Here is a 25574-nt window from a genome sequence, read left to right on the forward strand (position 1 = left end):
AACCATTCATACAACATTTCAGATTCCATAGTATTGATGCCAATATTAAGTTCTTAATATCCACTCCTTTTTAACAAATATCAAAGCAGAAATATTTTGGGCATGGCCAAAAACAACGGGGGTGTAAGGTTGGAGCTTCTCTAGAGGTTTTATCTGGAGGGCAACCAGAAGTACTTATGCTGCACCGGTGTTGTTCGTGAAGAAAAAAGATGGCTTCCTAAGACTATGCACTGATTATAAGGGTTTAAATGCTGTATCGATCTCCAATAAATACCCTTTACCATTGATTAAGGACTTATTAGATGCCTTAGGATCTGGTCGGATCTTTACCAAGTTGGACATGCGAGAAGCTTATTATAGGGTCCGGATTGCTGAAGGCTATGAACATCTTACTGCTTTTAATACTAAGTTTGGACAGTTTGAATATCTTGTAATGCCATTCAGATTAAACGGGGCACCTGGGGCTTTCATGACTCTGATCAATGAGGTGTTGCAAGATTTGTTGTTTAAAGGTGTGGTGGCGTACTTGGACGATGTGTTGATTTATTTTGAGAACGAGGAGGAGCACGTTAAATTAGTCCGGACTGTACTGCAAAGGCTCCTCGATAACTCCTTATTCATAAAATTATCCAAATGCGCTTTCAACCAGGAGAAGTTGGACTTTCTTGGATACAGAGTCTTGGCCATGGGGTTAGAGATGGACCCCACCAAGGTAGAAGCGGTGGTTAATTGGCCCACTCCATCATTCCGCCAGGAACTGCAATCGTTCCTGGGATTTGCACATTTCTATCGTGATTTTATCCCACAATTCGCCCAAATTGCACTGCCTTTGACTGATTTGCTACGTACAAAGGGTAAGGGGCCACAAGCCGCAAAACCGGGTACCCCCCCTTGCATGGTCTGACAAGTGCCAGGATGCATTCCAACAACTCAAAACCACATTTACCACGGAACCTATCCTGGCACATCCTGACTCTTCCCTTCCTTTTGTTGTTCATGTGGATGCTTCTGATAAAGCGCTAGGTGCAGCCCTTTTGCAAAGAAATAAGAATGGTAAGCTCACCCCTTGCGCTTATTTGTCCAAGAAATTTTCTGGACCTGAACTGAACTGGACAGTAGAAGATAAGGAGACTGTGGCTATTAAGGAAGCCCTTCGTACTTGGCGCCATTGGTTGGAGGGGGCTACACACCCTTTCCAGGTTTGGTCTGATCACAAAAACCTGGCGGTTCTTTCGACTCCTAGCAAGATGTCAGCTAAATAATTTCGATGGGTGGGTTTCTTTTCCCATTTCCAGTGCATTTCTTTCCCAGGAAAACCAACCGTTTGGCGGACGCCCTTTCCCACCTTCCTAAGGGGGCAGAAACTTCCTTACACTCCATTCCATATACTGTTTTATCTCCGACGCAATTGGGCCTGGCTGTCACCAGGTCCCAAACTCGCGCGCATCCCAGTCCGGCTCCACCTTCGATCCCGCCACCCGTCACACACCCCTTATACAATGACATTGCTACACCTTTCTTACAAGACCTCCTTGTAGCAGGGAGGAGCCCTGTCCCGGAAAATGAAAACGATTCTTCACTGGTTTTAAAGGATGGGGTGTGGTGAAGGGGGGGGGGGCTGTTGGTACATACCACCTTCTTTATGTAAGAAGGTACTCCTTGCCAGGCATGATGCTAAACAGGTGGGGCATTTTGGATTTTTGAAAAAGCTTCAATTACTGCGCTGCCAATTTTGGTGGCGTTCTATGCGCAAGGATATTGAAACATACGTCAAAGGCTGTCCTACATGTGCAGAGGCCAAGTCCATTCCTGGCAAATCCCACCGTTTATTACAACCCATTCCTCCTGCCTCCTACCCGTGGCCAGGAGGTCATTTCCATGGATTTTTTTATAACGGATCTACCCGAGAGTCATGGCAATACTGTATTATGGGTAGTAGTCGATTTGTTTTCCAAACAAGCTCATATTTATACCTTGGTTCCACTCATCCCTTTCCTGTAGCCTCCAAGTTTGTGAAAATGTTCATTCAACATATCTAGCGTTTGCACTCTGCCCCCGCTAAGAGAATTTCGGACAGAGGTCCTCAGTTAATCTCCCAAGTTTTGGAAGGCCTTCTTAATGCTTTTGGGGGTTGAACCCGCGTTGTCGTCTCTGTATCACGTGCAATCTGATGGCCAGTCGGAACGAACCAATCAGGCACTGGAACAATACCTGCATTGCTACAATTACTATCAGGATAATTGGGCTGATTTACTGCCTTTTGCGGAATATGCGTACAATAATGCAGTGCACAGTAGCACCAAGAAAACTCCCTTTGAAGTTGTTTCTGGATGCTCTGCCCCACCGTTTCCTTTGTTGGGCTCCATCCTTACTGCAACCCCCCCTGGAACTAAAATGGACTGGATCCAAACCATAGTCAAGGGGTGGGACTCAATTGGTATAGCTTCCTCCCGCCTTTCGGCTCAGGAATCCCAAAAGACCTAGGGCAAGACAAACTTACCAAGTGATTTCCACTGCATGTTGGATGATTGGGTGTATTTTATTCTACAAAAAAATCTCCGTGATGTACTATAAATAGATTCTAAAACTGGGAAAAAAGTTTCATTGGTCCTACTTTAGAATTTTACAAGTTATTAATAGTGTAACTGCTAGACTTGAGTTGCCTAAGTCTCTTAGCAATATTCACCCTGTCTTCCATTCCAGTTTGCTCAAGCGGGCTCCAGAGTTCAATGCCTGGCAAGGCCCCCCTCTGGAAACGCCCTCCACCAGTTCTTTTCTTTTGTGGATTGATGGTCACAAGCATTACGAGATGGACGCTATCCTGGATTCCCGCATGCGCCCCCAGTGCTTACAATATCTTGTTTCATGGTGGAGGTGTGTTTCGAACCACTACGATCATAATCAGTGGGTCAATGCCTTCAGGATGTTCAATTCTTACCTTTAGTCACTGCATTTCATAAAGCTTTCCCTCACAAGCCGGGGGGAGGGGAATCTTAAGAGGGGCAGAATGTCAGGATGTGGTTGGTGTGTGATCTGTCCTTGGGAGGTGGGTCAGTCATTGGCTGCTTCTGGCCTCTTCTGCCTAGGGATGCAGGGATTTTTTTGCTTGTAAGGAGTTATCTGTACTTGCTTGTGTGAAACTATGCTGTATTGCTTTGAGAATTTGCTTTGTTTATTCTGTATTGGCGGGAACATGAAATGCCACTGTGTAAAATCTACTATCAGAGGTCTGAGGCTCTCAGACCTCGCATTGCCTGTATCTGACTATGACTGCCAGCACAATAAAGAACTGAGAACGGTTACTTTGGCCTGGACTTTGCTAGTTCGTTACACCATGCTAAGTTGGGGAAGGCGGGTTGAGGAAGCAGAATGGTCCATTGGTTACTTACCGTGAAGGGGCCTTCTACTGGAGAATAGGAGAACATCTAGATGGGTGTTTCCCAGCTCTTGCTCAGGGAGGCAGGATGAAGTTTGATGTCACTTCCTGGGCATAGGCTGGGTGCCCCTCCCCGTCTTCAGTAAGCTACTGCCAAAGCTGTGAAAGTTGATGTTGTCGGAGAAGAGTAGGAAGTGAGCGTCGATGTGTTGATGTTCGGAGACTTATGGTCACTCTGGGAGGGCCCAGATGTTCCCCTATTCTCCAGCAGAAGGCCCCTTTCATGGTAAGTAACTAATGGACCATTCTACTGGAGGCGGGGAACATCTGGATGGGATCCCCCAGAGCAGTCCCCTAAGGATGGGTAGACTAGTCTCCGATGATATGCTCCAGCACTCATCTCCCGAATGTGACTTCGGAGGCTACTAGAGATTGTAACTTGTAGTGTCTGACGAAGGTCGATGGTGTAGACCACGTTGCTGTGTGACAGATGTCTCTCAGTGGCACCTGCTTCTTGAACGTCGCGTTGGTTGACGCATTGTGAGTGGAGTGTGCTGTGATCTCCTGGGGCAGCGGCAGTCCGGCGGCTTTGTATGCCTCTATAATGGATTCCTTGATGGTGCGGCTGATGGACGCCTTTGACATTTGTCCGCCCACATTTGGCAGCGAAACATTGATGAATAGACTGTGGGTCGTATGGAGGGACTCCGTCCTGATGATAAAGGTCTTGACAGCCCTCCTGGTGTCTAGGTTATGCCACAGCCGTTCTGTAGGATGTGTTGGTTTTGCACAGAAGGCGGGCAGGATGACCTCTTGAGCCAAGTGGAAGTCAGAGTAGACTTTGGATAGGAAGGATGGGTCCGGTCTGAGGACTACCCTGTCTCTATGGAAGATGCAGAGGTCGGAGTCGACCGAGAGGGCCTGGATTTCAGAGACCCATCTGGCCGAAGTTATGGCAAGGAGGAAAATGGCCTTCATGCGAAGCCATTTTAAGTGGATGGATTGCACTGGCTCGAACGGGGATTTCGTAAGAGCGGAGAGAATTGTGTGAAGGCACCAAGTCGGGAAGCAGTGAATTGTTGGTGGCTGTATTTGTTCGACTCCTTTTAGGAATGTGATGATGTCTGGGTGGTGCGAGAGGGGTAGTCCCTGGGTGGGCAGCAGGACTGTAGTGAGTGCTGCCACTTGGCGCTTCAAGGTGTCACTGCGCAGGCCCATGGTGAAGCCCTCTTGGAGGAATGCCAGGCTGTGGGATGCCAGTGCAAGGTAACAAGGGTCACCATGGCTGTTCCATTGATATTTTCCTCAGGACCTTGGGGAGGATGGGAACATGTGGGAAGACGTAATGGAGCTGGGAGGGCAACTGCCTCCAGGGCTTATGTGTGATAACTTTGGACATGCATGCTGTGAGTTGGTGATTTTTTGGCCGATGTAAATAATCCTGCATTTGGGTTGTTAAACTCCTTCAGTATGGATGATTTGAGCTTCCATTTTGCCGCTATAATAGTTGGTCTCTAGTTGCTTGATAGCCGTGTGACATTCAAGCAGGAGCTGGCTAATAGAGCTAGCTGGTTAGAAAGGTGGTTGCTCCGGCCATTGTAGCTGAGGAGTAAGGTTTTGTGATGGCAGCGAGGCCTTCTTGGGACCTTTTAAGGATGGTGCCTGTAGCACAGCGACAGCAGCATCCACAAGGGGGCGGGTCTGGAGCACACAGTTTACCTAGTCAGGTGCTGGGTATATTTTCTTGAAGGGGGGTGGGAGTCCCTTACTGGAAGAAGGGTTGGTGCACTCCTTGCAAATGTGCATTGAAATTATTCAGGGGCAGAGAAAATTTCCCTGGTAAGGTCTTCCTGTGGGAAGATGCCTGTGCACTGTAGCCTTTTAGGCTTGTCTGAAGTGGAGGGCATTGAGGAATCCACCACGTCGGCTGGGTACTTAAGGTTCAAGGCTGATGTGGTTTTTGGCAATCAGGAAGGAGTGACTGTCCTGATTGGGGAATGATTGATCCGAGGTTTTGACAGTGGCCTCATTCTCAGAGGAATAGTCTGAATTATCGTCCCCTTCCCCTTCACTAGAAGTAGGAGGTAGAAATAATTGCTTAACAGCTGCCAGCCAAAGCAGGCAGGCCCACTGCCTGCAATGCTGCTGTAGCCCCACACTGTAAAGCGTGGAATATGAGGTATCTGGGCTTAAGCACTCACTGAGCCATGATACATACTGGATTACTTGAATAATTCACTATTACCATAACTTTCATGGAGTTGTTAGGATAAAATGGGAAGGGGGTCAGCTTGAACTCAGGAAGTTGCATATAAATGTAGAAATAATTACAATTTTGCCAGGCAGTTCTAATTCTCTTTCAATCACTCAAAGGTAACAAAAAGTGGGTAATATTTGCCTCAGAAGCCTACTTTTGCAAGAAATATTTTACAAGAAATTAGGATTACATCAGATTATCAGACACTACTCTCAAATTATAAACCTGCTTTTTCAGGATCACAACAAAAACAGACATCCATTCTGCTGTTCTCTCCCAGCCCCTACTCCCTATTCTAAAGATGTACGGAGGAATTGCCACTCTCTTCTTCGTATCTTTTTATTAAAGTTATTGTGGTGTTGATATGCACTATAGATAATGATACATTTCATGCGAGTCTCTGGCCCATTACAGATAGAACATTTACCCCAGGGCTCTTCAGTGAACAATGGGCTTGCAGAGGGGTCTTCTCCCATTTCTCTGCTACATGCCAGGAGCCATTCTCTGGCTGCCCAGAATTACCCTGCTTGTCTCAATGGGCCTCTGCAGCTTTTCCTGGTTCTCTTTAACTCTGTCCATCAACTTCTCTTAAAGGCACAGATCTCATCACACCAATAGTTGCAAGACAAAGCCCTTTAAATTAAATTCATACCAATGTACCTAAGTTAGGAGTATATCAATATTGTACCCCTTTTTCCAACATAACCTCTCCCCCAAAAGAAACAGGCAAAGCCATTCCAAAGCCTGGATCACACGCTGCTAAAGAAAGGGACCATATGCTAGATCATCCTCCCTTCCCTTCCCCTCCACATACACTTTCTCTCTCTCTCACTGCTGCAGCCAACCATTTGTTTTAAACTACAGTCTTGTTTGAGATAAAGTTTTAAAAAGCTTTCCCAATCATTAGGGAGGGCAAAAGCAGAGCAAGGGAGATGTAGGAAAAAAGCAACCCTGGTTGTGTTGTTCCTTTGCAAAAGCCAAAGAAAGAGAATTGTTTTTAAAACAGAAGAATGTCTGAAAGTTTACAAAAAAGTTTACAAAAATGTCTGAAAGTTTACAAAAAGTTTACAAAAAGTTTACAAAAAAGCCCTCCCAATCTTCCGAGCATAGCGGGAGAGATGAGATGGAGTCAAAAAGAGACCCTGCTTGTGTTGTTCCAATTGATGTATCGATACAAGCATTTAGAAAGGCAGGAAGGAACTGGCAACAGGGGGGAAAGCAAAGGGGAAGCATGCAAAGCAGAGCAAGGGAGTGGGGGGTGAGACTAGGCAGGCTGACTCTGGGTGGAGGACAAAGCTGTGCTCATTGCCAACACTGCCTGCTCTGACTGTGAAGCAAAGTTAAAGTCATGCTAGAAGTGGTCTCACTTGCTGCAGGGAAAACAGAGTGGGGCTTGAAGAAATACATCTGTACAAGAAATCTTGCATGCATATATCCCATTGCACAGCAGATGCCTTATGCATAATTGGTCTCTATGTTTCTATTTTGCTTTTTAAAGACTGAGGGTGCTCCAGTAACTGTTAATTGTTTCCAAATGCCTGGTTGCTTCTTACGTTTTGTGTCAAATTCCAAAGTGTACTGAATTGGAAAAAAGGGGAGGAAATTTTGTGATGCTCGTATCAGATTTGGGAGAATAACTGACTTGGAACCTCCCAACATTTTGTGATTGCCCTTATTCTGCAGCAGCCATTTTGTCCCATGACAGTAATTCTGTGGCTCACTATCCTTTCATAAAATTCAAATAATGCCCACAAGCTCAATAAGATTGAAGATCATTGGATTACACAGTAGGCAGTAGCCTACAGAATTACATTTCTGTCAAAAGCTGCATTGCAATCTCACATTTTGGGATATTGTTCCATTATCCCTGGAGAACATGCTAGGTCAGATGAGAACCAACAAACTGAAGACTGAGATGCTGATGATCAATGAAAAAACTGTTCAAGAATTATGAAAATAGCATTTTCTGTACTTCCCCAAAGGAACAGATAATAGTAGAGGCATGGTGCTGGATCCTGGCCTACAGCTGGAGGCTCATGTCTTAGCATATAGCACCTTTATCATCTTTACCTGACACCAGTTATGGCTGCTCCTCAAAATGTATGTTCAGGTCATTAGGGATGTACATGTGGTATAGCTAAGCCAAAAATAGCTTTTTAAACTGGAGACACTTGCTGTAGCCAGTTATCTGGAACCCAAATAAACATGAAAAATTCTGATTTTATTTGGGACTGCTGAACTGTAGCCGTTAAAGGTACCCAAGGTTACCCTTTTCCTGCCTTTGAAGGTTTCCCAGGCAACAGGAGGGAGGGGAGGGAGGAAGTTCTCACAAGTAAATAAGTACACATTAGGAGACAGGTGTATTCACAGCAGGTTTTACAGGGTAATTTGGCTTCAAATCTTGAGTCCAACCAATCTTGTCCCCCTCTCCCAGCTGCAGAAGCAGGAGTTTCAAATCCAGCACAATAATCAGTGTCTGAAGGTAGGAAAGCTATTTTATTGGTCCACTTCGAGGCTCAGCAAGGAGAGCTGCAGCTGCTCCAGCTGGCTTGGGGCTTCCCCAGCCACACCAGAGGCTAGGAGAAGAGGCGCTGCTGCTCCAGGCAGCTCAGGGCTTCTCCAGCCACTCCAAAGGCCAGGGAGACAGCCACTGCTTGCAGGAAGAAAGAACAAACCCCCAAAAGAATTCAGACACTTGCCAAAAAAGTTAAGTCACTACTTTATGCAGAAGATGCTTTCTCATACACACAGTCAGTGAAGACATTGAATTTAAATGCCTTTTACTGGGGGGAGGGGGGGTGGAAACTGAACACGGTAGGCACTAGGACCACAGCAGAGGATTCAGCTAAGAAAAAGTTCCAGGAAGAAGCAGTGGACTGATCTACAATCCAGCTCTCATCTTTATCCTGAACAGGGTATAGTGAACAGTTACACTCCCCTCAGCTTTTCTACTTCCAAAAATACTGAACACCACAGTCTGTATGTAACTAAGGGATATTAGGAAGAAACTAAAGCATTACAATAAAATTCCCAACACTTTGTCTGAGGAAAGAGCAGTGTATCCTAACTCTATTAGCACACGGGAGAAAAAGACTGGATGGACCCACACCCATCAGCACACCCACAAGGCAAAAGATTTCCAAGGCAAAACAGGATATGTTTCCCAGAACAATGGGGAAAGGATGATGCCAGGACACTCCTTTAATGGATTCATCATGATCATATTTTATTGCTTGTGTTTACTGTCTTATTTCATTACAAACTAATGAAGATGTATTAAAATACCATCTATATGCAGATTCTCACAGCAATACAATGAATCAATGAATCAAGCACTGCGTATGGAATGAGCGGTATTCACAGAAAAAATGGAGAGAGAGTAAAAAAAAAGCATCTGCCAAAGAGTTGTGAAAATGTCTGGAATAGGACAGAAAACGTTTTCCATTCCCCCACCCCAAAGATTTTTTTCCAACAGAAAAATGTGAACATTTGAGAATTTTGAAAAATTCTATGAAATACTTTCTTTTAAAATCAGTGAAATATTTAATACATGATACTGCTCACTCAATATGAAATTTTAATATAGTATGAATTTTTATGTAAAACAATCTATAGCTTTAGCTGTAGTTTATGAACGTACTTTAGGCATAACATTTTCATAAATATATGCTCACTGCTTAGATGCAATTAATTTTATCCACATTTAATATGCTGCTAGAGGTAGCTGGTTCAAGGTTGACTCAGCCTTCCAGTCTTCCAAGGTTGGTAAAATGTGTACTCAGCTTGCTGATGGCAAGGTATAAACAAGTGGGGAAGGCAATGGCAAAGCACCCCATAAACATAGTCTTTGTGACATCACCCCATAGGTCACTAATGACCCAGTACTTGCACTTGCACAGGAGACTACCTCAATCTTATACAGAGTAGGTCAATATTCAAAAATGTGTGCAGGAGCCACCTGGCTTTTAAGATCATGCCAGGAAAAGATATTGGAGCCTTTGGTTAAAACTATTAATGTGCTTGGGATATTTTCCTAGCACTCTATAGAAAGCAATCCTTTAATTCAACTGACTATTCCATCTTTAACCATTGCTTAAAATTTGGACTGCATTAAAGGAATTACTCTTCAGTGGTTTCATCCTTTATCTAATCACAGTTTCTACCGAAGAAAGATTTATCAGGTGGGAAGTGTTTTGGTGTAGTGCCTCAAGATTATGTTTTGCCACACATGCTCTTCAATATTTATATGAGGCCATTAAATAAAACCATCCAGAGCTGGGTGATATCCAGTACTATTATTTCGCTACCTAAGCTTCCAGATGAACCTATGTGGCTTTTGCAGAGTACGTTAACAGTTTGAGAGTGCTTCAACTAGGATTCACTCTTGGTGTCTGACAAGCAAATTAATGAAACAGGAAAAAGTGCTTTCTATCAACTGCATCCACTTCATCCTCCTCTGCCTTGCACTCTGTTCAGCCAACTTGGCCCTACAATGCCAAGCTTTTGTAACCTCATGGCTGGATTACAATAGGCCCTAAACTGGACTGCCCTTGAAGACAACCTGGAATGGCAATTAGTTCAAAATGTTGCACTTAATTACTCTCAGAGGCTACTGCCAGGAATACATCTCTCCTAATGTAAAACAGCTCTTTGCCAGTTTGTTTCTGATATCAAGGGATTATTTGAAGAAAAAAAAAACAACCTTAAATGCCTTTTACGGCCTAGAACTCACAAACTTGAAGGACACTCTTGTTCCTTGTGTCCCTGTGCACAATTATAGTCCTCAAGTTGTCATCTTTTAGTTGAACCATTGTTCAAGGTTGCCCACACAGAATCTACAAGAGCTAGGTATTTTTCAAGTCTGACTGCCACCTTGTGGAACCAGTTCCTCAAAAGTTTTCAGAAAGTACTGTAAAACTGAATGGCTAGGGCTTTTAATATCTTTTGGTGGGAGTAAATGAGCTTTACAATATTATGTTATCAAATATTTTTATTGAAAGATCTGTATATTAAAAAACTAAAAAATTAACAACTAAAAAGATAAAAGATAAAAGACAAGGTGGGGGAAGGAATATAAAAAAGATACAAAACGGTCCACTGGATACTTACTTTGAAGGGCCTTTCTCCTGATAGGTAGGAGGGCATCTTGTGTGGGTGTCTTCACCAATAGCAAGGAGGCAGGGAAAAAAATGTCGCATCACTTCCTGTTTGTGCCTTGGGAGCCATTTTTGCCCCAGTAATCCCACTGGCACAGCAGTAAACAATGAAGGACATAAAATAGAAAAGGAAGTGACACGATTCCAACAAGAACTACAGAGGCTCAACAGGAACCAAACAACAACAAGAATAACAAAGAGAACAATGAATGGAGATCTATATTGGGAACTAATAGAGAACCAGGAAAGACCAAGATGCCCTCCTACCTACCAGGAGAAAGGCCCTTCATGGTAAGTATCCAATGGACCGTTCTCCTGGAGGTGGAGGGCATCTTGTGTGGGACCTCCCCGAGCAGTGTCCCGAATACGGGTAGGCCTCATCAGTCCCGGATAATGTTCTCCAGCACTCTTCTTCCAAAGGCTGTTTCAGCAGAAGTGAAGGAGTGAATTCTATAGTGCCTCACAAATGAGGAAATCGAGGACTTCATAGCAACTTTGCAGATCTCCTCTACTGAAGTATGATTTCTGAATGCAGCACTGGTGGCCGCACTGCGTATGGAATGAGCGGTGATGTCCGGTGGGATCGGTAAGTAGGAAGCCTTGTAGGCTTCTATTATGGTGGCTTTCAAAGTGGAGTTTATTGCCGCCCTTGACATTTGGGAGTCTACATTCGGTTGTACGATGTTAATGAATAAACTCTCTGCTTTTTTTAATGCTTTCTGTTCTGATTATGTTTGAGGGCAGAGTGCACGGAGGTTATGCCAAAGCTTTTCCTTTGGGTGTGTCCAATTTGGAAAAACGGTGGGCACCACTATTTCCTGGCATGAGTGAAAGTATGAATTCACTTTGGGAATGAAGGTTGGGTCGGTATGAAAGACTACCCGATGCTTGTGAAACACAGGGCCCGTAACTCAGAACCCCTTCTGGCCAATGTAATGGTGATCAGGAAAAGTGTCTTCATTTGGAGCCACTTCAAATGGATGGATTGCACAGGCTTGAGTGGAGACTTGGTGAGAGCCGCTAAAACCGCGTGTAACCTCCATGAGGGAAACCTGTGAACTACTGGCGTTTGGGACAGACGTACTCCCTTCAAAAAGCTTAAGATGTCTGAATGTTTTGATATTGAGAACCCGTTCAGTGGAGGACATACCGTGGCCAAGGCAGTAACTTGGCGACGAAATGTCGCACTTCAGAGGCCCAGATCAAAACTCTATTGCGGAAAATCCAAGATGTTCTTGATGGAGGGATGTTCTGGATCGATGCTGGATCACCTGCTCCACCTGACAAAGGCTTTCCACGAACAGTTGTAGATGTTAATTGTGGATCAGCTGCGGGCGGCCAGGATGGTAGAGACGACCTTTTCAGTGTATCCATTCTGCATCAGTTGGAGCCGCTCAATAGCCAAACGGTCAACTTGAACCATTCGGGATTTGGATGTGTGATGGGATCCTGCGATAGGAGGTCCGGAATTGAAGGAAGAATCATGTTGCTATCTCTCGAATGGTGGAATACCAAGGGCGTCTGGGCCATTTCAGACACTAAGATCACTGTCGCCTTCTCTGTGGATATCTTTTGCAGGAGCCGTGGGATGACCAGAAATGGAGGAAAGGCGTAAAGCCAGGTGGATGGCCAAGGGACTGAAAGAGCATCCGTCGCATAGACTGTCAGATGGTAGTGTCTTGTCATGTATAGTTGGAATTGCGTGTTCTCCGGAAAGGCAAATAGGTCCACCTCTGGGGTGCTGAAGGTCTGCCATATCATTCTGAAAACCAGCGGTTTGAGTTTCCATTTGCTCTCTAGGATCTTCTGCCTGCTGAGCCAATCGGCCCTGTCGTTCAGAACTCCCTGGATGTGATGAGCCTCTAAAGACAGCAAGTGTTGTTCCACCCAGCTGAAAATTTTGGAAGTTTCTAGGTGAAGTCTGGACGACTTGAAACCCCCCCTGATTGTTCACATACATCTTGGATGCGATGTTGTCAATTCGAACCAAGACGTGTTGTTGACGAGGTTCCCGCAGAAGTGCCAGGAATATTGCCAGGATGAGGTTCCCGTTGAAGTGCTAGGAATATCGCTCGCATTTCCAAGAGATTGATGGGGAGTTGTGACTCTGCTGGAGACCATCCCCCCTGAACGAAACTGAGGATGAGCATGGTCCCCCAGCCCTGTAGACTGGAGTCCGTGAAGAGTTGAGGACTGTTGTGGTGCAGGTAGGATTTGCCTTGCACTAAATTGGATCGAATTGTCCACCAGCACAGACCATTGCATAGAGAGGTGGGGATCATCAGCTTCCTGTCTCATTTCAGAATAATTTCCAGTTGGTATGGACAGAGAAAGCGCTGTAGGGGACGGGCATGGAATTGACCCCACTGCATCAGATTGATCACTAAGATAAACAGGCCCAAGAGACTCGCTAGTTGAAGAAGGGGGGGTGCACCTTGCTCAGATCACTGCTAAGACCACACGCTGAATCTTTAATATTTTGTCCCTTGGGGTGAAGAGCGAGTCCTTTGTGGAGTCGAGGATCACTCCCAGATGTTCTATCTTCTGGGACGGGATCCAAATACTCTTGTCCAAGTTGACTTGGAAGCCATGTTGAAGGAGGATGGACTGAACCCTGGCGATGTCTTGGGAGAGCCTGTTCCCTCGATTTTGACCTGATGAGGAGCTCGTCGAGGTAGGGGTGTATGTGTATCCCCTGTTCCCTCAGTAGCATGATGGGGGCCAGGAGAACTTTGGAGAAAGTCCGAGGCGCTGTGGCTAGGCCGAAGGGCAAGGTTAGAAACTGGTAATAGTGTTCTCCTATGGCAAACCTGAGATATTTCCTGTGGGAAAGTTGACAGGGATGTGGAGACAGGCCTCCGTCAAGTCGTGAGAGGTGAGAAAATCTCCATGTCAAAACGCCGTGGTTATGGATCGAAGAGTCCCCATGTGAAATCTCAGTAGCCTTATGAACCTGTTGATCAGTTGAAGATTTAGTATGGCCCGCCAATTGCCGTTGCATTTGGAAACAGTGAAAAAATGAGAATAAGTCCTGGAGAACCTCTCCAAAGGGGGAACCAGCTCTATGACTTCTATTCTCAGAAGGGGTTGAACCGCAGTCAATGTTCTGTTGGCCTTTTCTGGTTTGTTGGAGAGAGGAGAGACCATGAAGTGCTGGCCGGGCAGTCTTTTGAACTCTATAATATAACCTAAGGGGACTACCTTCCTAGTCCACCTGTCCACATGGTCATCTTGCCATGCCTGTTGGAAGTGTAGGAGGCGACCCCCAACCAGGATGGAGCGATAATCATTGTTTGGAGGGGTGATCGGCTTAGAAGGTCTTAGATTGTTTGTTGTAGGGATGAAAGGAATTCTTGTTCCAAAAAGATCCCTGTGGTTGCCAATGGGGGCAGCCGCCCTCTCTGGGAGTTCTAGGTAGGGTCCTGAGACTGAAAGGTGGTTCTAGGCAGCACCTGTGGTCAGTCCTGCCTGATGAACTTCTGCATGGCCTTCTTCTTGTCCCGATCAATACCTGATCCAGATACCTACCAAATAATGCACCACCATAAAAAGAATACCCCGAGACCACAGTCTTGGAATGTGCATCAGCCTGCCACGAGCGTAGCCAGGAAATGTGTGGAGCTATGACGTTGGAAGCCATGGAGCAGGCCACTAGAGTCCTGATGTCGAAGGTGGCGTCGGCTAGAAAAGTGTTAGCGAGGAGGACCCTCTCCACCCCCAATCTGATATTGATCCCCTCGAGAGGAACATCTCCGAAATTCTTTTAAGCCAGACCATAGTGGCTCTGACTACTGTGGATGAAGGAGTCAGGGCCTAAATGGCCGCTACTAGCCAGTTGTGGGATTTTCGAAGAACCACATCTGCCCACCTATCTAAGGGGTCTTTAAGCGAGCCTGAGCTCTCTTTGGCGACCAAGCCGTCAGAGTGGAGGAGTGGTACAGGTGAATCAACCGGAGGTACCTGTAGCATGGGGTGGAAATGTAGAGGGATGTGTAGGCTTTCTTGAAGGAAGGAAGGAGTCCCTTGTGAGAGGTGGGGTTAAGCCACTCCCTATAAATGTGTTTTTCAAAACATTCTGGAATAGGGAAAAACCTATTTTCCCACTCTTCTTGAGGGAAGTAATCAGGTTTGCCCTTGCGGAATTTCTTAATAGACTTGGAGGAGGAGAGGAAGGGGCAGAGGGATCTTTTGTGTCCTCTGAGTCCTGCAAATCAAGAGCTGAGATGGTCTTATTAATCAACAGTTGCAGGTCCTTCTGTTTGAAAAATTTTGGGGACTGATCCGAGGGATCCGATAGCAAATCCTCAGCTTCAGGAAAATGTTCAACATCATTATCCTCTCACAATCACTGCATTGTTCCTCCTCTTCCAACCCTGGGAAGGCTAAAGGATCGTGCCTCGAGGAGCTGGGATCCAGTCTGAGAAGCCTGTAGTTGGTTCTAGATTGCTAGCTGGGGCCCACAATGTTCCCTGGTGTCCAGGATCCTCTCAATCTCTTCCCTCAGGGTGGATCTAAAGTAGTCTGCAAAAGCAGCCGGGGGGGGGGAGCGTTTCGCCAGACTGAAGTGTTACTCACAGTGTAAATTGGATCAATGGGGGGCTTCTGTGAGCTCTCCTCCACCCCACCCCCCCGAGGGCCCTTGTTCTTCCCTGCAAACAGAAAGATCCAACTGCTGATTGCCTTCCTCTGGGGCCCAATCCGAAGCCGAGCACTCCAAGGCCCTGGGAGGGCTGGAGAAGCCAGTCAAGGAGCCGCCGAGATTGGCCACGTCCTGGGAGGGTGCTGAGCTCCAGGATGATGAGGCGCAGCGCTTCTTCTGCAGTGCCAACGGGCTCTCCATGTGCCGGTCTGTGGACTTGTCCTTTGCCTTGCGCTGGGCAAAGTGATCTGGCAGCGGCAGGGAGCTTCCCAGGTCCATAGAAAAAAGCTCCTGTGAATGGGTGCCCACGTCCCTTCTGCAGCCGTTCAGGCGAAGATGCGCGGTAGGGGGAAGACCTGAAGGTCATGAACAAACGCACAGCAAAAAAAGGCGAGAAAAAGGCCCCTGGTCTAAGTCTGCTTCGAGAACAGCCTCTCCAAGAGGTCTACAAAACAGATCTCCCCAACACCAAACAGACAAGAGACAAAGTATAAAGGCAACAACACTAAGAGGAGATCAGACAGCTGAAGAAAATGGAGTAAAACCAAAGAAGAGGATAGGAACCTGTAGGAGCCTATATAAAACCAAGCACTCCCTGCTGAGACAGGAAAAATACTGTGGTGAAAATGGCTCCCAAGGCACCAACAGGAAGTAATGCAACAAACTTTTTCCTGCTTCCTTGCAATTGGTGGAGAATATACTGACACAAGATGCCCTCCACTTCCAGGAGAAAAGCAGTAAAATTGCAAATCTAACACTTATTCTATCGTTACAAGAAGAATACCTATTTTTAAAATTATCTAATTCATTTTTCTCCTTAATCACCAAATCCACAAATATTGGTTCATTTTTTAAAATGTTGCACAAAAAGTCAACAAGGGGGATTCCAGGCAGTAATAAATGAAGATGTCATATTTTCTCTGATCAAAAAAGCAAGGTTAGACTACTGTACAAATTCAATCATCTTCATCAACCATCCCACCATTGTAGGTAATGTTGGACCTTTCCAGTTCTGAGCACTGAACACTCTCACTGCCACATACACATAAAAACAGAAGTCCCATTACTCTTTTCTAGCTGTTTGACCATTTTTGTACATTACCCGATAAAATCTTCTGGATTAATGAGTGAATTTGTTTCCAATTTGTTTTTGGCTTTGCTACAGGTCCATCAGAAATGATAAAATGTCCTTCCTGTTCACATTTCCAACATACAACTGAAATATATTTACACATTCTAGCTAATTACTCTGGTAACATATACCAATAATACATCATTTTATAAAAATGGAAGTCCACTCCAGAGGCCCTGGTGAGTGGTAACAGCACTGCTGCAGAGCCACCCCACTACCTCCAGAGCGCTTTTTGGCGGCACATGAATGCAAAACAATAGTTCTACATTCCATAAATATGCCAAAAAAATTAATTTTATATCTTGTTATAAATTGTATTCGATTCAATAAAACAATAACATAAATTTACTTTTGATGAGAAAGTACTGCACATACTTTAGTTTTTCACAAAATGATTTTTTTTCGAAAAACAGAAAAGTTTTCCATGGTTACAAAATTTCTGGTAAGTGTGCATCTCAAATATGGCAACTTCCTATCACTGTATTTATCCATTTTATAGATATACCTTTAGTTTACATTTTTTTCAAAAATCTTGTGTGACACAAGGGCTAAGGTTGCAAGTAAACCAACCAGCCATTCAACTAGTCAAAGATTTTGTTCTTTGTATTACATATTATATCAAGTACAGAATCTATTTACCAAGTACCTTTCCAAGCTGTTTTCAAGTCCAATATAAGAAACTGTGATACTAAAATACTTCAGTAACATTTACTTCTGCTTAAATTTCAATGCTTATTTCAGAAATCTCAAAAAGTTTCCCAGAATACAAAGAAGTCTGAAATATGTTATTCAGACAAAATACCAAGCTGTTTTTTGAAGTGTACTTCCCGCAGTCCCACAGAGTCCAGAAGGGATAATAATGGCAAAAAGGCTTTGTCAAATCTGATCTGAGATACAGAAAAGGCTTTGCCTATCTGCTTATAGAGCAGTATTGTATGCCCTTGGGATCATCTATGTATGCTAGATAGTGTGTTCAGGAGCACATAAATGCTGGCTGCTGTGAGGAATAACATACAGCTGTCCACACACTTAGCACCATAACAGAATTACATACACAATGTCTATAATCTAGCAAAATGTGAATATATTTTGACTAAATGCTTTTTGACATCATATACTTGCACCATGACTGCTTTCCTAGTGCTACTCTAAAGCAAGAAAAACAGCAAAAGCAACAGTCATCATAAAATGGCAAACAAAGATTCCTCTACTTATCAGACCTTACTTCATAGCTGCATTCTTGGATTTAAAAAAATGAAAAAAATGAGATGAGATGAGATGACAAGACATCAAATGAGCCAGAAGACAGATTTACTAAAAGTATATACTTACATCTGGATATTCTTTTACAGGCACGTATAGTTTCTCTTGTAACTGTACAATAGGTCCCACAGCATCAGGTAATTCTGCACTTCTCTTTTCCGTACTACCATTTAACGTGTCGTTGTACATGTCTTTTCGTACTCTGCTAATTTCTGTGGGAGGAAAAAATGTACACCATGTATTAAACATAATCTGAGACATTAAAAATTCTAAATGTACTACTTTCACTGCATTCTCTATGAGACACTTGTATGTTTCCAATTCAAAAATCTTCAGAAGCTGAATACAGAAACTCATCTTAGAAGTTTTCTGCTACTGTCAGTACTTCAAATATCTTCATACTTAAGATATGGCACTCAAATCAAAAGTATTGTAAGTGAACAGGTATGCATGTTGACAAGAGCATTTTCCCAGATACCAATTACATTTAATTGTATTCATAAACAAAAGAAGACAAATGGACCTTTTTCATGCAATTTAAAGTGTTCACTATGGAACACCATTCCACTATGTCAAACCATTCAAAGCAGTTAAGATTCAATTTGTCTAACTATATTATCTAAGTTATTTATCTAGTATTAAACTGACCGAAACTAATGACATCCTATTACACAAGTGAGAAGGTATTTGGAACAAAAGAAGATAATGTTCTAAGTTTTTTCTAAAAAATGTTCAAAGCAGTTTACAACCACAAAATCCCAGGTTCAACCCACAATATCTCTCAAGGATTTCAGCTGGCAGGTAGCTGAAATGAAATCTTGGATACTCACCGTGAAGGTTCCTTCTTCTCTGAGATTAGGAGGGCATCTTCACCGGTTATTCCCACCCATTCCTCTGGGAGGCAGGATTAATTCTAAACTTTCTGTGGTTGGCCCTCTATTGGCCCCAGGAACTCAGTTTAAAACTTTCCAAGCAAGGGAGCTCACTGAACAGAAACATTAAACATTAACTAGTTAGAGCACCATGTAGCCATGCAAACATAGTGACAGTATAAAGGCAGAATGTGGCCCAGGGAATGAAAATAGGGGGAGATGAACTTGGAAGGATGGAAGTACATCTTCCTTGGAATTTCAGAGAGAATAATTGTCTATGCAGCTGTGAATTTTCTAATGGGACCATCTCATCCTCTCCTTTGTGATGAATCATCTCAGTTCTGTGGTACTAGAATGAAGGTGTCATCCTGTGTAGTTGTTTAACTAGAGGTCTTTGGAACATTTTCCTTCTATGAGTGAGTCAAGATGCCCTCAACCTCAGAGAAGAGGAAACCTTCATGGTGAGTATCCAAGGTTCCGTTCTTTCTCTGAGGTGAGGGGCATCTTCACAGATGGGATGTCCAAAAGCAGCATCTGACAACATCTCGGGAGGGTCTGTTAATGTTCCAAGATCTGTTCAAAAACCGACTGTCCAAAGGCAGCTTGAGATGAGGCCCACTGATTTATCTTATAGTGACGAATGAAGGTAGAGACTAGTGCTCATGTAGCAGCATTGAATATACGTTTCACAGATGCTTAGGATTCCATTGCTGAGCTTCAAGTAGAATGCACATATGGGTCCCTGGCAAAGAAAATTCAGATGAGGTGGCAGTTTCCAGAGCTTCTGGACAGACAGTTCTACTAGGGTTGCAAACCAAGGCCGGTTTGGCCATTCAGGAGTGGTTAGTATTACCATTGCTCGCTCCAACCTGGTTTTCAGCAGGACCTTCGGCAGGATGAGAAGGGGTGGGATGGTGTACTGCAGATGTGGAGGCCAAGGTCATGTCAGGACATCTAACTGCTCTATCTGCGGGTGTGGGAAGCAAAAGAAGAATCAGGGAAGTTGTCAATTCAAACTGATGTAAATAGGTCCACAGAGGGCTGCCCAAATCTCTCTGCAACTGGCAAAACACTAGATGGCTGAAGGACCACTCTTTCTTATCTAGAATTCATCGACGGAGCCAGTCCACTATCATGTTCAAGGGTCCCTGACTGTGCTCGGACGAGATGGAGAAGAGGTGGGATTCTACCCAGGCGAGAATTGCAAAGGGCTTCTCAATGTAGTGGAAGCGACCTTGAGCCACCCTGTTTATTCAGGTGTGCCTTGGCTGACATGTTGTCCATGTGGACAAGGAAGTGACGGTAGAGAATCTGCTGTTGGAGGTGAAGGAGGACTACGCCAGATAGCTTGCAGTTCCAAAATACTGATGCTGAGCTTCTGAACCTGGAGGACCAGGATTCCTGTGCAGGTTTGTCTAGTAGAGATGTCCCCATCCCAACTTGCTGGCATCCATGAACAGTTGCAGGACCCACCCACCTTTCTTACATAGGAAAGGCCCTTTAGGAGATGTGGGTTATGGCTCACCAGCCCAGGCTGTGTTGGACTCTCAGTGTTAAAAATGGGAAGTTGTCTCATTTGTTGGTGAACATCTGTAAAAATAACTGAAGGTCCTTTGCATGCAATCTTGCCCATAGCACAAAGGCAGGAGATCATGAGAACCTATAGTCTGGCTAGGGACACCAGGCTGATGCTTCACGAGCTTTCTTGGTGATAAACTGCCTTACGGTCTAGGGGATCTTTGATAGCGCTTCTCCCATCAGCAGGCAGAAGGTCTGAAGATTTTATGGCAGCCACAGGTGCATCAATCAATTTATAGCCTGACTTTTTAAGCAATAAAGCTTCTTGGCAATTGCGGGGTGCTGCTTAATGGCCATGGGCTTCTCCCATTTGGCCTTGACAGTGGTGTCAAAAAATTCTGAGAAAGGGGAAACCTTATCCTAACTGGTGGACGTATTCCTATTTAAGGCTCTTTGATTTGCAGTTAGGGTCCTTTTTCTCAGTGACAACTTCAGGCTCATGCGACAAATCCAGAGCCAGAATGGCCTTGCAAAGGAGTGCCTGAAATTCATCCCCACTGAATACACATGGGGGTGAGGAGTCTGCCTTGTTATCTTCCTCCTCTTCAAAGGAAAACTCACCTTCCTCCTTTTCGCCGTCTGTTGGTTCCGTCTCTAAGGCAGGCCTGTCCAGTTTGCTGGTTAAGAACAGAGTCCTTCATGGTAGGGGCACTGGCCTTCATGGCTGCTTTGGTACACCAGGGTCACAGAACCTGGTAATTAAGGGGCGCCTCCCCCAACTCAGAAAGGGTAATTGGAGAGAAAGAGCAGTGTGGAGCCTGAGACAACTCAGAAGGGGGAATGATCTACTGGAGGCAAAAGAATTATTTCCTCATAGACCTCTGAATTTCCTCCCTCATGGATCTGTGCATTTCCTCCTGCACAGCACACTGCATCAGGGCCAAAAGGTCCCTAGGTCAAAATGGTTTCCCATCTGAAAAACAACACTGGCTGCCCTCCCATAAAGTCTGCAGCATAAAATGGTTGCCAGCCCACAAAGTCATTGGGCGGAAGAATATCATACGATATTCTCAAAGCCTGGGGCATCATCACCGCAGTGTGGAGGTTTGCTGAGCTGATGCAGAGGAAATATTTGGAGGACAAGCTTGGCCATCATTACCCTGGAGGGTGGAACTGGCTGCTTCTATACTGCTTGCAGTTGAGGGGCTTCTTCAGGCCTTTTTTGTGAGCCACACCACATCTTTTTCTTTTTGGCAGTTTGGGCTTGCTATTGCATGCCTGACCAACTCCCATTACAAGAGTTGCATTGTCGGTGGAAGAGGAAACACCAGCTGCCAGCTGCTGAACCGGAATGACATTGGAGGCATCATCCACATCTGATAAGAAGGGTTCTTTGACTAACTGCAAAGCCAACTGATCCTCCAAATGCTCCATGGTTCAGGCAGAGCAAGAGCAAGAGCGGAGCTGGAGGGGGGGGGGCAATAATAGAAACATAAGACAAAATAAACAAAAGAGAGGGGAAGAGTAAACTGAGGGAACAAACAAAAAGGGTAGGAATGTAAGGTACAAAAGGTAGAGAAAAATTAGACAGAATCTCTCTCCAATCTGCTCTCACTCAAGGCAGGAAATAAAAAGGGAGGCATAGGGGCTACTATTAACAGGAAGTGCTTGTTAGAAATCCTGCCTCCTTGAAGAATGGGTGGAGATAACCCATTCTCTGAAAATGCCCTCCACCTCAGAGTGAGAAAGTAAATGCTCTCATTCTAACAACAGCATTGCAAACTAGGTTTATGAATGTTATCAGCTTACAGGTCATCTAAATCCATCTAATCAAATGTATCTTATGTTAGAACTTTGTGGCAAAACAGCTTGAAAAAGCCAGCTTTATCACAAATTAGAAACACTTCCCTATTAGATTTCCTAAAGATGCCACCTTTTTGACAATTTGAGTCCATTCAAACAAAAAATTAAATATATGTACACTGGCAGGAGTTTTTGAATAGTAAAAACTCACATCTGGAAAAAATAAGCTGTGTATACAACATTACACAGTTTGCAGTACTCAAATGTATTTTGAGATGACCTTCTTTGGCTCAGAAGTAGGTTTACTCTGCTAAGGTTTTTATGGGTTTACTGATTGTGTGGTCTACATTCCTCAAGCTTGTGTGGTCTACATTCCTCAAGATACTTAAGGAAGCTGCTGTGCTGGACCATGTTCATTGAACTTATTGCCCAACCTAGGGCTCACAGCTTCTACCAGAGAATATTACTTTCTACTGGAGGCGGGGGACATCTTGATGGGTGTTTCCAACTGGATCTCAGGGAGGCAGAAAATTGAATTTCATCACTTCCTGTAATCCGGTTGGCGCCCATCTGATCTCCAGTTACTTCCTGCCTCTTCCAGGGAGAGCAGCACTTCAGCAGAGCTCCTCAAGATTCTTCTAAATTCAGCGTTTACTCTTTTTTTCCTTTCTAACTTCACGGAGGGTTTTTCCTTGGTGCAAACTGGGACTCTCCTCTTCACACACTCTCTCTCTCTCTCTCTCTCTCTCTCTCTCTCTCTCTCTTCCTCTCTGTTCTTCAGCTCTCTACCCCCCTTCCCTGCCTTCCCGCCCTTTTCAGGGCAACATGGAGAGCCGCCATTTTTCTCCGCCCAGGGAGACCGTCTCTCGCTCCTCCCAGGGGACGCTGGCCGCCAAACCACCAAAAGAGGTGGTGGAAAAGTCGGCAGAGCCCGCCAGAAAAAAAGGCATGCAGAGAAACAGCTACTGCGGCGGCACACACGGGGAAGAAGGGAGGAACAGCTTCATGTACTGACATCCCGCCCAGGGATGCGTCAAGTACAGATTGCTCCCGGACTGCAGGGAGCGATCAAGCATCCCAGGCTCCAGTGGTAGGAGGAGGAGGAGGAAAGGCACCAGAATGCAGCCTCCTGACGACAAGGAGGAGGAGGTCGCCAGCGTCCCGGAAAGGGCCGTGGAGGGCGCCTCCACACCACCCACACCTGCCCCTGTCAACGGATCAAGCCACCAGACCAGGCAAGATCGTGATGGTGGGGGGAGGACCTGGAGTCTTATCCCAGTTTAGAGCCAATGCAAACTCTTCAGCAGGGAAACTGGCAATCAGCCTCCGCAGAGCAAATAGTTGAACTGTTTAGGAAAAGCATGAGGGAGGAAATTAGGTCCTATCACAGGACACACCATAGAAGAACTAGGTCCCCCTCCACTTCTCTCTCCCCCTCCCCACCTAGGTCCCAAGGGATCAGTGCAGGGCAACCTTCAGTCCCCACCATCTTCCCTGGGGAGGAAGGGATTAGCGAGGGAGAATGTGAAGTCTCGGATCACTTCTCTGAACCAGAGGAGTCTGTCCCTGAAACAACTGACCAAGTCCATAGGTTCTTTAAGGTTGAGGATGCTTCCCTTGTCACCAAAGCCATTGCAGCTCTGGAACTAAAAGACCTGGAGGATGCGGTAGACCCCTCTGCCCCTTCCACATCTGTCCAAAAATCTATCAAAGGCTGCCCCAAGGGTAAAAGTGACATCTTTCCTGATGATGACCAAGCAAAGGATTTTCTTCCTTTACCTGCATATTTCGAAAAACACATGAAGAAAGAATGGCTCAACCCTTCAGCTAGCAAGGGATTCCCTTCCAACTTCAAAAAGCTTTATGCAATGCCACAACACCTGCAGTGCTAACTACAGGTGCCACTCGTGGACGCTCCTGTTGCCACTCTCCAGTTGGGAGGGTTGGTCTCTAAGGACGGAGATGGCAATATCAAGGATCCCATAGACAAACTTTCTGACACGGTCCTCAAAAGGCTTCACAAAAATCTTCACAAGATCGCGGCGTCCTCTGCCACCATGGCCCAAGTGGGGACTGTATGGGCACGCAGACTACTAGACTTTATTCCCCCTGCCCAACAGGGGATTAGGGAGGGCATAGAGAGGTTGCTCCTTACCATCTCCTTCTTGGCCGATTCTAACTTGGACGCCTTCCTTGCTGTCGCACGCTCTCTAGCCATGGCTTCGGTTCCTTGACGCCTCGCTTGGCTACGCTCATGGCAGGTGAATTTTCATTCCAAACAACTAATTGCTGGGTTCTCCTTCCAAGGAGGGATCCTCTTTGGCCAGGAGTTAGACCAAATCCTGGTGGAAACCCGAGGCCACAAGAAGGCTATGCCCAAATTCTACAGAGCAGACCACAACTCTTCCAAATCCAGTACCACCTTTTGTTCGCCGAACTCTGCAGAGAATTCCCAAAGAAGGTCATTGGTGGCAGCCACAACAGGGGTTTCACAAGCGCACCAACACCAATAACAACAGTGGATTTAATAACTCCTTTCGTTCCCACCCCAAACAGGGTAAGCCCTTTGGGATGGAACGAAACAACAAACCCTGACTACGATCCACTAGTGGGCGGACGTCTCCAATTATTCCAACAACAGTGGACGGGCGACCACGTGGATCACTGGACAAAAGAGATAATCCAGTCAGGATACATCATAGAGTTTGCAAAGATCCCAGCACATTGATTTCAGTCCTTCCCAGTCAATTCCAACCGGAACAAGGCACACAGAACTCAAAAGGCCATTCGACACCTACTGAACATAAAAGCCACAGAGCCGATACCCCTGAAGGAGAGATCCTTAGGGATATTTTCACTCTTCTTTACCGTTCTCAAAAGGAACGGTGACTGGCGTGCCATACTAAATCTGAGATTCGTAAACCAACATATAAGACTGCACCATTTCCGAATGGAGACCCTCAGATCCATTGTAGAAAACCTACGTCCAGGGGATTATCTCACTTCTCTGGACTTGACGGAAGCGTAACTTCACGGGCCCATCAACCCATCACATCGGAGATTCCTTCGCTTCGCCATAGGCCAGGATTAATTTCAATTCAGGGCTCTTCCCTTCGGGCTTTCAACGGCTCCCAGAGTGTTCTCCAAAGTCCTCCTGGTCCCCATCACTATCCTGAGGCAACAGTCCATTCATACTCATCCCTATTTGGACGACATTCTCATCAGGTCCAGATCCCATCAACAGGCAGTTCTAGATGTATCCAAGACTCAGGAAACCCTCCGACAACTCAGGTTTCTCGTCAACCTGCCCAAGAGCAACACAATTTCATCCCAACGCCTAGAACACATGGGGACCATCATAGACACCTCTCAGAATGCCCTGTTCGTCCCTCCAGCAAAAATTCACAAAATTCAGACCCTCACCAGCCAGATGATGTCAACAAAAAAGGCACAGCTGCTTCAACTGGCCAGTCTTCTGGGACTGATGGTCTCGGTTTTCGACATGGTCCAGTGGGGAAGGCTTCATGACCGACCTCTTCAGTTGTTTCCCCATCCATT

The 25574-nt window shown here is 45.3% G+C and overlaps 1 protein-coding gene across 10 annotated transcripts in view; it reads right to left on the reverse strand.

The window, feature by feature from the left end:
* Positions 1–25574, reverse strand: part of QKI (QKI, KH domain containing RNA binding) — a 194114-nt gene that overhangs the window by 120187 nt on the left and 48353 nt on the right. For all 10 annotated transcript variants that reach the window (XR_007243763.1, XM_048487602.1, XM_048487596.1 and 7 more), the window contains exon 2: positions 17893–18035. Coding sequence is in view for 9 of the 10 variants with exons in the window: in XM_048487602.1 (XP_048343559.1) it covers positions 17893–18035 (143 nt within the window). In the remaining variant the exon portion in view is untranslated. The remainder of the gene's footprint in view (positions 1–17892; positions 18036–25574) is intronic.

This window comes from Sphaerodactylus townsendi, linkage group LG01 (assembly GCF_021028975.2).
Source record: "Sphaerodactylus townsendi isolate TG3544 linkage group LG01, MPM_Stown_v2.3, whole genome shotgun sequence".
NCBI classification, from domain to species: domain Eukaryota; kingdom Metazoa; phylum Chordata; class Lepidosauria; order Squamata; family Sphaerodactylidae; genus Sphaerodactylus; species Sphaerodactylus townsendi.